General features: G+C 33.6%; 1 protein-coding gene across 1 annotated transcript; it reads right to left on the bottom strand.

The window, feature by feature from the left end:
* Nucleotides 1-2,127: 2,127 nt before the first annotated feature.
* Nucleotides 2,128-7,316, bottom strand: LOC120072175 (Rab5-interacting family protein). Its single transcript, XM_039024584.2, has 4 exons — nt 6,952-7,316; nt 6,384-6,579; nt 2,717-2,736; nt 2,128-2,410 (listed from the first exon to the last, which is right to left on the bottom strand). Exons 1-4 carry the CDS (start codon nt 7,062-7,064, stop codon nt 2,380-2,382), a joined length of 360 nt encoding a protein of 119 aa, XP_038880512.2. The 5' UTR covers nt 7,065-7,316; the 3' UTR covers nt 2,128-2,379.
* Nucleotides 7,317-17,071: the final 9,755 nt, after the last annotated feature.

Genomic DNA, 17,071 nt, shown 5'->3' with positions numbered 1-17,071 from the left:
AATTCGTTTTCTTTTTTTTTCTTTAAAAAAAAAATTGAACCGGAAGGAGATACAAAGTATAGTGACTAAAGTAGAACTTAGATATTATGTCTTATCAAAAAATTACACGATTTCTGTTTTAATGATGATTAACATTTTTTTTTTGTATGCTATGGTTAAAGCGAATGAATTAGATGAATATTTGCGTTTAAAAAAAAATTGGTAAAAGGTAATTTTGAAAATAATTAAGAAAATAAGACGCTTATTTGTCCATTCTTATTAAAGTGCATTGGTTTAAGATTGGTTTTGAACCAATGCACTCTAATAAAAAACAAACAAACAAAAAATATTTTTAGCCTCTCAATTTTTTATTTTAGTTCCATTTAGGTCTTTGAGATTTTAAATTTAACAAAATCATCCTTGAGTTTTACTTTTAGATCATGTTTACCCCAATGAAAAAGTAATAAATAAATAGTAATTGAAAAAGTGGACCTGATTACATTTTGTGTTGTTTACTTGTATTTTGTACTTATATTGATATCTGGGACCCACCCACGTCCAAATTTGTAATCAAAATGCGCAAATTGATGGATAAGCAAATGTTGATCAATCCAATTGCACTTGAAAATTACATATCGATACCATTACCGTTACTATTACAAATATTGGTACTGTTACAATATGAAAATTATAAATCTATCGCATTTACTGTCAAATTTATCTTACCATTATCAGTATCATGACTGACATTGTTTGACCTTAAACGGTGATAGTAACAGTAATAGTAATAATAAATGTGATAAGTTCATAATTTTAAGTATACATGATCAAAAGCAATCCAATTATATTTGCGACTGAAGTCTATTAAGATTTAATCCATCAATGGAATTACATTTCAATTACACCAATTTTCATTATGGATTGATAAACATGACCTTAATTCTATTTTAACCCTTGTATCTATTCTTACATCGGTGTATTTATGAGAAGTTGGCATAGTGTTTATTATTATTATTATTATTATAATAATAATAATAATAATAATAATAATAAAAGATTTTTCTAAACAAAAACATTTTACTTATTTTCCAAAAGGAATAGAAAATCACGCATCACCGCATTAGTCCACATGGATATTACCATGAGTGTTGACGACATTGATTAAAATAGACATTTTTTCAAAATTGAAAGACTTGAGTAGACGTTTCAGAAGTTAGGAACTAAAATAGATTAAAATTCAAGTTAGGGACCATAATAGGATTCCAAACTTGATTATTTTACAATGGGATAAATTAGTGAATAATAATTCTGCACAACATTAATGATAAATTTTAAACACTGATATTGTGACTCAATGTTAAAGTAAAATAATTACGATCAAATTTATTTGAAAGCTGTGAAATACCAGAGGTCGTATGTTATGTACATTAATTTTTTTTTTTTTTTTTTGGTGCATATATGCCTTGTAAAATGTAGACTCTGACAATACGACATATACTTCTATCTATGAAGATACAATGTCCTAAAAAAGAAAGACTCTAGAAATTATAAAGCATGTTTTAAGCGAGCTTGAGAAAGGAGAATTAATTGACCATGAGGAGATCGTGAGATTTATGATGCCCAGAAGAAAAACCTATTGGCTCACATTACTTTGTTGAGCAACATAAACAATGATATCATGCGTGATCAAAAGTTGATATTTGGTGAAACTTTTGTCACAAGGTTCGGCAACGCACTATTGAATTTGACACTTGAAGGCTCTAACCACAACAAGAGACAACACAGAAGAGAGATATCTAACATGATTATATACTAAGTTAACAAAAACAGACTCCATGACAGCATGCGCACATGGTGATTTTACAAAATAATTCAACATAAAATGTTTAGTGATAATTGACATAGACTCCTTCAATCCCCATAATTATTATACAAAAAATCAACAAACTTTTCACCACCCATTTGTCATTTCTCTAAAAATGTATTTAAAGCAAGCGAGTGGACTCCTTGATGATCAATTTGAGAAACCAATCCATTCTGATTTATGAATTATCATGAAATATTTATAAGTCCGCAGATAAAGGCAAATATATTGGCCCAGTTTCACACTTATCAAATAATCTTAAGAACTTGTAAAACTAGAAAGAATAAACAAAACAAAATCTATGCCCATCACTGGAAAATGCTGCGCTAATAAGATTTTACACACTGTAATAAAGGATTAGAAAAGAAATTAACAAGATAAAATTAAGGGGAAAGGGGTTCAAAAGATATAACTCAATCTAATTATCATTTTGATGGACAAAAGTTCATTTACTCCTTTGGAACTCCCAGTCTCCGAGTCGAATTGTACAGAAAACTGCAGCTACTCTAGAATCCAAATCGTGCCAGCATTTGGACTCAAAATATGTGAATGATATCGTATGCAAAACTTTTTCATGTCAAGAAAAGCACAATACACAAACGAAACAATATATTTGAGCTATGTACTCACTGTGGGTACGTATATGAGAACTACCTCTTAAAGAAAATACCATTTAGTGTTTTCTTTCAAAAAAAAAAAAAAAAAAAAAAAAAAAAAAACTCTTCAGAATGTTTTAGAAGTGTAAAGTTCGATAATTTTGAAAGTGTTTTAAGTAAGCCAAAATCTACTTTTATCATACTAAAAGATTGTCCCAAACACAATTGGTATATTATCAACTATTATATATAAACCATAAAGTTATGGAAAGGATACGTCCAGAAAAGCACGAACGACTGCAAAAATAGAACAAAGGGTTAGTGTCCGTAGGTTGTTGCATACCAAAACACACAAAAAATAATGAGTCATCACGAGACAAATGATATAGTGTAAGATAATCTCTTAATTTTATCATCTATAGTAAGCTGAGAAAATGATCAAACATTTTGTAATGTCAAACAGAAAACTTTGCCCCCTAGTCTCTACGAAGAGATGATCAGAGATCAATCTAGGCTTTATGGAAACTCAAGAACTCTGGAATTGATTCAAATGTCAAAGCTAGTAAGGAGATTTCTCATGTTAAACTGCATAGAAATAGTGTAGGAAAAGGAGATTTCTCTCCTTTTCTTTATACAATGAAAAGCAAAGGGAGATATCTTGTTTACATTATTTGAAATGGTAATCATAATTTAAAAAATATATATACAGAAAACATAAACAAATAAAATTTGTTTGAGAAAAACTTCTGATAATTTTATGGTACAAAACCAAAGGTAATCATAATGAAGGAAATAGTGAAGAATCTTGAATATCCTCCCAAATTTGATTATCTTCACCTTTGTTTTGAGACATCTAACACTTCCAAGGATTTGAAATACACTATTGATTTCCATGCTACATCTTATGTGTTCCTTCGAATGCTGTCCAGAGCATCCAACATTTACTCTTATACCGTAAGAAAATGCTGCATCTTATGTGTTCCTTTGAATGCTATCAAGAGCAATCCAACATTTACCTTTGGCTTCCCAGCAGAAATTCTATATCCTCTTAGCAAGAAAAGCCATGTTTTTCTCAGGCAATTTACCACGTCCTCTAAAATCTTTATGCAAGCAAATGTTTCTCCAACTTACATGATGACTAAATTTGTTGCAACTATTTTTGATAGACAAAATACCAACTTTCATTGAAAAAAATGAAGCATACAAGCATACCCAAAAAAAAAAAAAAAAAGAAAAAAAAGAAAGAAACTCATGACTGACGTGCACAGGGTGACATTAAATCTCACAAGGGACGAAATATCAAAAAACTCCCTTTCGATCCCTTCAAAAACTTTATAATCCCCCCCTCCCCCGCAACAAAACACACATCCCTACTTTCCATAAAATACCTTTAACCCATAACAGAGAGCAGAGGAGGAACTCCTCGATCAAAGCACTAAAAGAAAGGCAAAAAACACGAAGAGCGAAGAAGTGGTCCTAAAACAGCTGAGCATAGTCACCACTCCAAAAAGAGCCTAACGAACCTAACAAGGGACACCTATCAGCCAAACACTACCTTTAACATAGTTGACCTTAAGGGCTGACATAAACTCACAAGGTTTGACAATGTTGAACAGGTTATCCATTTGCATTTTTCTTCCAAATAGAAGAAGAAACTGCTAACAGCAGCAAATTGAAAATAATTCAAGTGAACATTTTATTGCCCCACCTAGTTGCTCTAATCTTACATCTCGATCTCTCATAATAAGAACAAAGAAATTGGCCTAGTTGCACTTTTCTTCCTAAGAACTCTAGTTCTCTATTCTTACATCTCGATCTCTCATAATAAGAACAAAGAAATTAGCCTTTTGAAGGCACCCCTTGATCCAAAATCTCCAAAACCCTGACCGCTGAGTCCCATTGAAGCCTTAACCTAACCTCAATGTTCTCACGCAAACATGGGAAAAAATAAATGGATTTAAATCACCCACTAATGACTAATCTATTGTTAGGAATAAGATAGTTTGGGATGCCTTTGTCCCACATTGGTTAGAATAATGTGGTACTTATGTGCCTTGGCTCTCTCACCCCAATAGCTAACTTTTGGGGTGTGGTTCTCCAAGGTGCTTAAGTACCTAATAATGGTATTAGACCCGGTTGTTGATGTTCCGGAGTGGAACCGGCAAAGGGTTCTGACCGGGTGTGGCCGAGTGAAATACCACTAAAGTAGCCGTTTGGAGTATTGAACCAAGGTAGTATGGGATGCCTTTATCCCACATTGGTTAGAATGGGATGACCAAAGTGGTACTTATGTGCCTCAGTTCCCCCACCCCAATAGCTAGTTTTTGGAGTGCGGTTCTCCAAGGTGCTTAAGTACCTAACAATAGTATCAGAGTCGGTTGTTGACGTTCCGAAGTGGAACCGACAGAGGGTTCTTACCAGGTGTCGCCGAGTGAAGTACCCCCGGAGTAGCCGTCGGGACATCAACTTTCTAGGGATGGGGTATTGTTAGGAACCAATGTAATATGGGCTGCCTTTATCCCACGTTAGTTAGAATGGGATAACCAATGTAGTACTTATGTTGCTTGGCTCTCCCACCCCAATAGCTAGCTTTTAGGGTGTGGTTCTCCAAGATGCTTAAGTACCTAACATCTAACTTCTCCATGCAGAACCAAACCCCTACAGCTTTGTCTTGGTAAAATCTCATCTGATTTCTCTGGGAAGGAATCACATCGGACCTTCAAAAATGGTAGAGTCCATCACCTCTCCTAACCAGCACTACTAATATTTCCAAGCTAGCGTTGAAACTACTATACTAAGAATTCTGAAAGTTCCATAGCCCCATACTTGTTAGGTATTAAGCAAATATGAGTAGCACTAATATATCCCGGAAACCACCCCTATTACCATAGAATTCCCCGAAAACCCTCATTAAATCATTTTTTATTAGCACAATCTTGAAAAAAGCCAAGTTGCCCATTGGAATATGGGAGGACCGGGATTTGTTCCCTTTTTTCAATTTTATCTAACTCAGTTCTTCTGGCCATTCAAGTTTCACTGTAGGAATTGGAAACCAATCCGGCCCAAGGCTCTAGAGACCTCTATCCTGCTGCAAGTGTCCAGTGATTAGAGATGAAGAAAAAAAAGATAACCCTTAACATTTCCACATCTCAGATGGACCATTGCCTAAAATCAAACTTGTTCGTCTATTTTATGTTTCCTTTTCCCAACAGTATGATCAAACAAACTCAAAAAGTTATCCCATTTTATTTATCCCTTTAGAATTAAATTTTCTGATCACCAAGGGTCCAATATATCTCTTATTTAGACAAGGTTTTCAAAATAACCTTAAACTACAATCTTTTCTTTCTTCAAAATCTACATTAATTCTTATGTTCATGAAACCCTCGATTGAATTGCATTTTCTTATATTATACTTAATAGGAAATGTGAAAATTGAACAAAAATCAACAATGTACGAAAGCCTAGCCAAGAGGATAAGAAATCACCCTAAAGGGGATCCCACGGGGTTAAAAGAACATTCAACTTAGAATTGGGCCTTCCCTCTTCTCACATCATACCGCCCTCTAAAAGAAATAGAACTGTACTGTCTTTTTTCAACTTGCCTCCAGCAAGATAACATTGACGATACTGCTGAGACCTGTCTTCTCCTTTGATTCGAAACTTACATATTCCAGGAGTAGGGGCAGGAGAGTGAAGTGGGTGAAAATACCAGCGGTAACTAATTTCTTCTAAATACAGAACAAATGTATGCAATTAACAAGAAAGTTTTGTAATTTAGAAACCCTAGAGTCATTAGATCTAAAAATTCTTATTGCTTATTAATAAAATAGAACTCAACAGAAGTCAGTTTCAAATAAATAAGACTATTCAATTCTCCTCTTGTTATCTCTTATTTCTTATAACTTTGTCCAATCTCAAAAATAAGGGCAGAGGATGCATACCATAAGCCCACTCAGAAAGCCATCAAGTAGAATCTGGTTCCAGCTTTCAAAATATGAACGAAAGGAAAATCCAGCCTTGGTTGCAAGTGCAAGCGAAGTAATTGCCATGACTATGAAATAAAATATGAATCCATTCAGGCCTGTGAATCCCAAAATTCCAGCAATTACTCCTCCAATTATAGACAAAAACGTCCGGCTGCAAAAGATAATAGAAGTTTACGATCTAAATTCACAAAACTAAAAAACCCAAATCACGATAATCAATCAAAATCATCTTTGGTCCACTTCTGTAGCAACTCAATTTGAATGCAAACAACACCTTGAAATTGAATCGTATCAGTCTCCGTCGCAGAGTGCTCAGGACCCAGTAAAATTTTAGGTCAACCAATTAAATCTACAGTTACATAAGCTGCTAATTAAGAAGATAGAAACAGAAAAAGAAAAGGTCTGTGACGGAAGGATTCCGACTCTAAGAAAATTGATAGGATTCTAGTACTTTCGATACAGGAGGAAATAAAAGACAATTGGTATCAGCAAGAAAGTAAAGTTCGTTGAAATATCGAAAAACCTGTAATATATTATCTTCAAGTTGTTTTGCAAATTTTCAGCATTGAAGATCGGCAAATCGTCGGCCGCATCAGACGATTTCTTCTCAGAAGTAGTGGAGGAGTATCCCGCCATAACTTCTGCCGCCGTATGATCTGAATTTAAATACGAGGGAACAGAAAATGGCAGGGAGCCGGCGACCGATAATGGCAGCGATGGAGAGGGAGAAGGGAGAGGAGAAAAAATCAGGGTCCGACTGTGATATAGATGGCAGAGGGGAGAACCCGGAGAAAGAAACAGTGTTGGAGAAAGAACCAAAGCGTCAAAAAAGATCGGGGATAATTACCTTTTTAGTGCTTAGGGGGAGTTTGACGAGTAGAGTAGTTTATCATGATCTGCGATTATTAGTAATTTAAATGTAGGTTATTTTAGATCATCTGTAATTTTTTTTACTATTATTTTTTATAATACAAATAATTACTTATGAAATATTATATTTTGAAAATATAATTAAAATTATATATTCCACCAATATATACAAAATTAATTGGATTTCAATTTATGTTAAAAGCTAACCATTTTTTGTCATTTTGGTAGATATCTTGGTTAACATGGACAAAAGAAAGCACATTAGGATGTAATTCATATGTTTCATAGGTAAAGCTTTCTTTTTTGGAGGTACAAAAAAATCTAAAACAAAATAACTGTAACACCCCAGGTCCAAGATTCAAACAAGAATTTGGAATCTGGATTCGGCACCTGATGGCCCCGACATTCCCCTGCGTCCCCTGCGACCTGGCTACGTCACATAGAATTGCTCCAAGCTGAGCACACTTAACTTTGGAGTTCTTATGATTGAGCCACCGAAAAGGAAGGTGCACCTTGTTAGTATAGATAATAACTTTCAATTCTTTTAAGCCTTTCTTAACCATACTTTTATGTCCTCAGGATCCCTCTCATTTGGATGTGATATTGGTTCATTCATATACCCCTCCTAAACTCGAGTTGTTACAATAACTAACTCATAATTGCATGATTAAAATATTCAGCAGCAAAATTACATACCAAATCTACTATAAACTTAAATGCATAATTGAAACAAAGTAATCATTATTCATTATCGAAAAGTAGTCTAAAACACGAGTTGATCAAACATTCTCTTGTAGGAGGAGATTGCAGTAGTCTAACTTTAGGGCTATGGGAATGGATGAGAAGCTTTTTGTATCTTGCACACTACAGAATATGATTTGTATAAGCTCCACCCTCTTTCGGTTATGCAATTCAGGAATATCTTGGAGTTGGCTCACGACTTTTGCACACAGTTCGATCTCTGTTGCACGTTTCTCTTTCGGCCATTCTGCAATCACCTTCAATTGGTCCTTTACAAAGTTCATCGCATTCCTAACAATCTCTGTCGTTTCAGATTGATATCCACTTCACTTCCTCTTACTTCCTCTTGAAGCATTTCCTCCTTCAAGCAATGTGCAATAAAGCAGATGAATTGAAAATCAGAGACCAACAATGTGCATTAGAAACCAAAAGATGCACAAAAGTTAATGATAATGTGAAATGAAGCACATGAACTGAAAATCAGAGACCTACAATGGACATATATAGACCACTAAATGTGCATTAGAAATCAAAAGATGCACAAAACTTCATGGTAATGTGAAGTGAAGCAATTCCCTGAAAATCGGAGACCAACCATCGTTCATACATACCAATAATGTGGAATCAGAAACTAGAAAATGCACAAAACTTCATCGTAATGTGTAACGAAGAATGTAATGTGAACCCCGAATCATAATTTCTCTACTTGAGTACATTCCCTACTAAGACTAGTGTGGTGAGTAGGTTGATATGGAAACTAGTGTGTAATGGTAGAGAAAAGAGTGGAGATTAGAAGAAAAAAACAAATTTGGAAGTTTGACTTTTGGGAAAAAATTTGGAAATTTGGCTAAGCATAGAATTTTATGTGGAATGCATTGGAAGGGACCAATGCGTTGGAAGGGTAGTGTTGATGCGTTAGAAGGGTTGGTGATGGCATGCAGCTGAAATGGAGGTGACGTGTTGGAAGGCACAAGGGTAGGCAAGGCATGCGTTGGAAGGCAGCCCATGCGTCAAGCGGTCAATGCACAGTACCCTTGCCCAATACGTCGAGGGGCCAGCCAAACGCCCCTGCCATGTGTTGAGTAGCCTTGGCCAGACGCCCCTGCCATGTGTCGAGCGGCCATGCCTGTTAAGCAAGTGCCCTGACCGAGCGACCATGTCTATGTGTCGAAGAGCCCTGCCGAGTGGCGATGCATCAAACACCCCTACCATGCAGCCAAACGCATAGCCCATACGGCCAAGCAGCCCATGCGGCCAAACACGCCCATACAGTCGAGCGAGCGAGCGATGGCCAACCTATGCAGCATGCTCATGCGTTGAGCAGCCAGCCTAAGCAGCACGCCCATGCGTCGAGCGGCCAGCCTATGTAGCACGCCTATACGTCGGTGGCCAGCACCATGCGCCCATTCCAAGCAAGCCGTGCGATGCTACCTAGTGAGCCATGCGTTGAGGATGGATAGTCACCCTATGCGTTGGTGATGGCTAGCTCTTGCGATGGCTAAGTTGGATTGTGATGGTAGTGAATTGGCTTGCTATGTGTTGATTATAGGCCATGCATTGGTTGTGGACTATGCATTGAGCATCTAGGAGTTGGACGCATATAAAGGATGAGATCACCTAAAGGACATCATCAAACCATATGTCTTCTTGGGAGGACTTAAGAATTTTAGGTGGTTGCATCTGAGGACATGCAATTTGAGGCTCCTGTGTTGGCTTCATAGGAGGAAGACACTTAGATTTGCGTTGATAAAAAAGATGTGTTGGTAGTGTGAGGGAGAAACACTTGGCAGCCAAGTAGGAGGTGTCGACTTTGGAGAAGGTTTGGACGTCTATAAATAGGGCCAAAAGATTTCATTTTCAGATCACAATTCAAAAAGACAGTAAAAAGAGTGGGAAAGTGAGTAAACCTTGCGTTGAAGCCAAAATCCATGCGTTGGTCATAGAATTTCAAAGAGGACGCATTGGACAGTGAAGTCTAGAAAGCAACAACAATTTGGGATGAGGAGTTCTCCCAATTTACTCATGCGTTTGGAGTGATTCTAAAGCCACCTAAAAGCTCTGAAAGTCTAGTTTTCAAGGTATGGCTGCCGGAGAAAAAGCTTGAAGGGATCGGGCTGGAAACTGAGAAGAAGACAGAAGGGTCAGGCTGTCAGATAAGCTTGGGCCAGTCTTGGAGATTCTGTGATTCCGGCCAAATCACGAGGATTTCTAAGCTCAAATTTTAGGATAAGTTTCCTGAGATATTTTAGAATATATTTGTAGAAGGAAATATCTCAAAATAAGGTATAGAACTATGAGTAATCTGAGCTGCAAGTTGAATCTAAATTATAGGGACGAAAAAGGGAAGCCCGAGGTAGAAAAGGAACTACTAGAGTGAAAAGTTCCTAAGCGATCGAGGTGAGTACTAAAACGTTTGACTAAAACATTTTGACTAAAATGTTTGACTTACAATATTTTACAGAAATCATATTTTAAAGAAGATTATTCTCATGCCAGCTAGTTTTACAAAGTAATTTTCAAGCAAACCATGAGTTATATTTTAAACGCATGCATGTGTGGGAAGTTTGTTAGAAAGCTATTTATATGTGTTAAATATATCCAACATGCGTTAATATCTTTAAAGCTATGTTTGTATATGTGTTATAATTTACATGCTTTAAAGAGAAAGTCATTTATGACTAGTTTTACTTAAAATGCGATACCGAAGGACATTTGAGAAGGTATCCGCCCAACTAGATACCGATGGATGTTTGAGAAGGTATCTATTGGTACTGAAGGACGTTTTAGAAGGTACCAAACCAACCGGATACTGAAGGACGTTTGAGAAGGTATCCTAGTAGCTCGATACTGAAGGACATTTGAGAAGGTATCTGAGCAGAAGTACCTAAGGTATGACGGTACTTAGTATGGCCACGTGCACGTAAGTAGTTAGAGTCAGAGATTGAGCAAAAGGGTTCTCTCTTGATTAGTAGTTGGTATTGGGATTAGTTTTACCCACAATAGGGTTACTTTCAACTGAGAAACAGTTTTACTATTTTATGATTAAAATAGCTTTATATGCTTTATGCTTGGAAAATGTTTATACTGCGGTACAAGGTACTGTAGAAAGCTTATATTTCAGTTAAACTCTTTATTGAGATTTTTGCATGAGAATCAATTATCTTTCTTAAGTCACTCACTGGGCTAGCAAGCTCACCCCATTTTCAAATGTTTTTCTTTTCCCCAGGTAGCGGTCAAATCCTCAGAAGATAGCTCTACATCTGCTCTGCCACTAAAGGATAAAGAGATTTGTAACTCGTCTGTTTAGGTGGTTACGGTTAACATTATGCACATGTTATGTTAATATTGTTCATATAGGGACTAGGATTTTTGGGTTTTGGGACTTATGAATCTAGTGTTGTAATGACTCTAAACTTGCTATGTTTCAGAATTAATAAATTGTTGGCCCAAAGACATTCCGTTGTATATGAATTATATACTGGTATCAGAGTTATTTCGCAAGAGTTAGTATGTAGTAAGTATCAGCCAAAGGGTTGATAACTGCTGTAGTCACGCCCTTTCCTAGGCTAAAAGGGTAGTCTGGGACGGGGTGTGACATGTAAAATGAAGCAGAGGTCGAGAGTGAACATACAAGAACAAGTATGTTGCAATCAAAACCAAAACATGCAAGAAAATTCAAACTAATGCTTACAAAAAAAAAAAATAAAAAAAAAATACATGATCCTCATTATCGGTTGGGAAAGGAAAAGAAACAAACTTTTTACCTCCTCCCCTAACAAACTCCAATCAACATCATTCAACCCCTACCAAACTCCAAACGAGAACCTCCATCGCCCACCATGCATAATCGAACAAAGTGGCAAAGAGTATCCTTCGTTTGGAGCGACAGGGGGAAGAAGGAAGGGAAGCATTTGGAATGGCAAAGAGAAAGAGGAAGTTAGACGAAACGAGTTCAAATCTAGAGAAACATAATAACAAGGCTTTGGGACATAGATCCTAACAACACAACAATGAATGAATCTGCCTGATTCGCAGAATTTAAATGCTGATGATTTTTAAGAGATGAACATATAAGCAAAAAAAAAAAAAAAAAGAAACTATATACTGGTGTGGTACTCTCACCACACACATTTTGATGCTTAAAAACATGCATTTGAAGTACCAAACAAACATAAATCTATAGATCTGTGAAGGGTTATACAAAAGAGAGAGATGAAAAAAAGAGACCAAGAATCAACAAAGATGAGAGAGACGAAAGGAACGACAAACCTAATCTAATATGTGGAATTGACAGAGATGAAGGAGACAAGAAAGCTCTTAGGGGTGGAATCAATGAATGAGAGAGTCGGAAGAGAGTGACAAGAGAGACACTTTGATTCCTAGGTGGGGAACAGTAAATATTGTTTGCTAATTAGGGATATAATATTGGGCTGACGAGATAAATAACAAATTTTAAAGTTTCATTTGGAAAAATAGCAAAAAGTTTTCAAAATCGTAAAAATAGCAAAATGATTTTTAAAATAAAAAATACTAATTAGCAAATATCCAAATTACCCATGCACGCTAAACTTGATAAAGTCATACATCACAAACAAAATCAAATCCAAAAAAGCTAATTCAATGCAAATACACTATATTGTTATGCAAATATTGCATTACATTTAAATTAGACGTCCTTAAACACCCTTTGTTAGACAACAACCAAAATTACCACCAAAGTCTAAAATATTTCTTAATTTAATTGAAGTCAATCATATCACAAGAAAACCAGAACTTTAACAAAAACCTACAAAAAAAAAGTCACTGATAATCACCTAAACACTGCCGACCGATTCCTCTTACGACCACACAGCAGTAGTAAAGATGGTGTCTAGTAAATAATGGTGGAAAAGAGATCTGAAGTGTGAGAGAGGAAATGAGAAAAAGAAAGTGAATGAGATAGGAAGATCCATGATACTTATCAAAGCTAACTTCCGCAACAACGGGGGTTTCAATAAAAATAACGACGAGAGGCGGTCGATGGCGTGTGGTAGACTGCAATCAAATGGAATGGCAGGGATGATGGTGTGAATAATAATAGTTTCTCTTTTCCATCTTAAATTCCAAATATGTCGAAATGTTCTCATATCTTTCATAAGATAATCTTTCCCAATAAATTCAATTTTTATTCTACAAATTTTAAAAATTAAAATAAATCTTTCAAAATTATGAAACTTACATTCAAAATCTCTAATTCAAAATTTTAAAAACTAGAATATTTTAATTTTATCTATTATAAATTTAATTTATTAGATCTTGGACATCTATTAAAGTCAAATTAAGTCAAATCTTGATTTTATCAAATCCACGCTTATTCCAAAAATAAATAAAAAAGACAAAATCCATAGTTAAATTTGAATTGATTGAAAATAATTATTTTTGAAAGGTTGAAGGTAAATCAGTTAAATAAATAATAATTATTTTTAATCTTCATAACTTACATTATAATTGCACTGTATGTAAAGGTAAATCAGTTAAATCTAATAACTTTATATTACTATTACACTATATTTGTAGTATATCAGCTCATTACCAAATTATATTGATATTAGTATAGTTTTGAGGAACACGCAATATAGTGTTATAATTAGGAATTAAGAAAAATGATGGTTAAAATCCTTATAACTTCCACTACAACTACACTATATGTGTGAATATATATCCCGTAAATCTCATAACTTCATACTAATATAATTTGCAATAATACATTATAAGAATACAAAGGAATACATTGGAAAAAGATGAAAACAAATAAATAACAATATGTATGAATAAATGAAAAAGATTTAGATAAACATTTAATCTTGTAATAAAAAGAAAAAAAAACTAGTTAGATAAAACTAAATCTGCAAAGAAAAGAGAAATACATATGAGATATTTGCGGAGAAAAATCAAGAGGGATTATTTGTTTAAATGGAAAAATATATTAATCAAATTCAAAGAATTATTCGAAGAGAGATATTTGGGGAGAAAAGGTAGGAATGATTATTCGTTTAAATGCAAAAATATATTTATTTTTTGTTTTTATTTAATCAAATTCTGACGAAAACTAATAACTCAATAGTTAATAATTATACTGTATATATAAATGTTAATAACTCAGTCTTTAACAATTATACTATGTACTACAGATCAGATTGAGGGCAAATGAGGAATTAGAAAAAGTCAGATCACATGTTCTATAACAAATTTGCTAAAATTCTTATTGATTTTCCATTTTTCCAATTGAAACCTACAATTCTGCTATATACTCCAATTCTTCTAATATTTGGAGCTTTAACTAAAAATAGTTGGAGCCTCAAACAAGGGGTGGACTATTATAGCTCACTCCCCCTAACTCAAATCTAGGCCCAAATAGACTTTAAACTTTTAGTTCCTCATATTTTAAATGGGCCAATTTAGTTCATCGATTTTCAAGAATGTGTGTCACCACATACCCAAGATGAGGCAAAGCTGCCGATGTCCTCGAAAAGGATTGATTTTAAAATAAAACAAATAGGAGTTGCTACCAATATTTTTTACAGTGTAATTAGACATCGAAGTAAAATAAACAATTCTTAATTAAAAAATAAAAAACGGTATGCGAAAACTAGAGTTGAATTCGGGAGTCATTTGTGTCTGCAGAAGGTGTTAGCATGCCACAACACCCATCTAAAAAATGGGGTTAAAATTCGAATCTTGAACCGAAAATATTCTTTAAAATTGTTCTTTTGGAAAAAAATTAAATAAATGTCTTATTTTACTCTTCATTACTCTAATATTTGGAGTAATGATCTCATAAAATAAGTGAAAGAATTTCTATCAATTTGACTATATTAGAATTGAGGAAAAATTCCTCATCTCAAGAATGTAAGAAATTATTATAATTTCTCAAAATCCGTCATAGGAACAACCTTTTAATAAAAGAATGTTTTTTAAAAAATAGTAATTAAATTCATTTCTTTTTGGATCAAATTTCGGACTTCCAAAGGGAATTCTAGGAAATCAGACTCCCAATTTTTTTTATTCCATTGTAGGAATTTTCTTAAGGTAAACAATGTTGAAAACAAGTTATTAGCGAACATTGATTAGGAACCCCTTTAAAATAATAGACTAATCTTTAAACGATTAAAAACATAAAAAGTGTAATTTTAATGAATTTTTTTAAGTAACTTAAAAAAGAGTTTTTTGAAATATTGTTAAAACTTAGAGAAATCTAAACTAGAAAGATTTTAAAACTTTGAGAAATTTTAATTAGAAATCAAATAAGACTTAATATGAACAACATATAAGCAAAACATAATTAAACAAAACATCATATCAAATTAAACAAACAACATACTAATATTTTAATAAAAATGTATTGTAAATTGATCTCAAACTCCTAAATAATTGACTTCTCACCTCAAGAATTTTAGAAAATCCGACTCCCAAATTATCAAGATTCTTGTAATTTTAAGAAAAACATTATTGAAAACAAAGTTCTAAGAAAAACCAAATTAAAACATTTTTTTAAAACAAAACTCAAAATGATTAAATTTTAAAGATTTGAAAATAAGCTTAAAAGAACTGAAAATATTAGAGAAATATTATTATGAAAAGTAACTTCAACTTAGTAGATAAATTTACATTGCAAAAACATACAACTAATAATACATTTAAAACAACAAACAAGCAATAATATTTACAAGAATATTAAAATTTTAGTCAAATATATTGGAGGTCGATCTTAGACTCCCAAATAATCGACTTCATCACCTTTAGATCCTAGAAAATCGGACTCCAAAATATTTCTAGAATTATTGTCGAGTAATACTTTTTTGATGCAAAAACAAAATATTTATTGATTCAAAAGGAAATGCATGAACAAATATCGATGAATTAAAACGTAAAATGCATGAATAAAAATGACATTTAAAAACATTATCCAATGAGTTCCATGCCACAAATATTTCCAATATATATGTAAATGACTATGAATCCAAATTTTTTCATGAATTAAACATGCTTTACAAAATAAAAATTTAGATGACATCATAAGTGAAGGTAAATGAAAAACATCAACAAACATTTAAAAATATATCCAACAAAATATCAAAGGAGACTTACTATATAAGAGACGATGCTATGATTTTTCCTCTTATTTACAAATAAAGCAAGCTAAAAAAATTAAAATCGCTATGAAGCTTCAATTCCACGAGAAAAAATATATTGCGAATTTAGAAAAAATAAACAAAAAGTGCAAAAAAGGGGAAAAAAAAGGGAAACTGTAGAGAATACAGATTTCTTTTATAAAAAGAATAATAAGAATAAAGAGGTGAAGAAAAGTTAGATAAAGGAGAAATTTATGGAAGAAAAAGAATAGTGAGGGCGGAGATGAAAGAGTGGAAAAGAAAATGAAAAAAAAGAGTTTGGGAGAAAAAGTTTGAGAGAGAAGGGAGATCTAGGGGTTTTTTTTTTCTTTCCTCAAATGACCCATTAGCTACACGTTTATAGGAAACTCAAAAGGAAAAATTAGGAAATAGTGTAGTTTTTTAAACTATTTAGAAAAATATATATTTTTTTTAATTTAGTTTGTCAAGTCTTGGAAACTTGACAAAGGATGTCGAGTCTTCAAAATTCGACAAGTCTAAGTCGAATTTTGAAGACTCGACTTCCAATCAATTTTTTTTTTTCATTTTATTATTTTAATATTACACCTCTCTTTGTTATTATTTTTATCATCATCTTCTTAACTTACTCTAAAAATATCATATAAAATAATATCCCATTCATGTTTTCTTCCATAATTTAAAAATAATAAAGTGTAAATTAAAATATTCATATTAATACAACTATTATCTCATTTATATAAAAAAATTAAGAAAATCAATGTGTCCCACAAGATAGACGTCGTCTAAATTTCGAGCTGGTTGTTGTCGTCAACTTTGAACTTGAGGTTGCTCTGGGACCTCTGCAGGTGCTTCATAATATAGAATTCATTATGCTTTCCACGACCGCCGCTATGTCCATGC

The sequence above is a fragment of the Benincasa hispida genome, chromosome 2 (assembly GCF_027475165.1).
Source record: "Benincasa hispida cultivar pf3 chromosome 2, pf3_genome.v1.1, whole genome shotgun sequence".
Classification (NCBI taxonomy): Eukaryota; Viridiplantae; Streptophyta; class Magnoliopsida; order Cucurbitales; family Cucurbitaceae; genus Benincasa; species Benincasa hispida.
The sequence above is the reverse complement of the archived record's forward strand: the minus strand, read 5'-3'. Positions and strand labels throughout refer to the sequence as shown.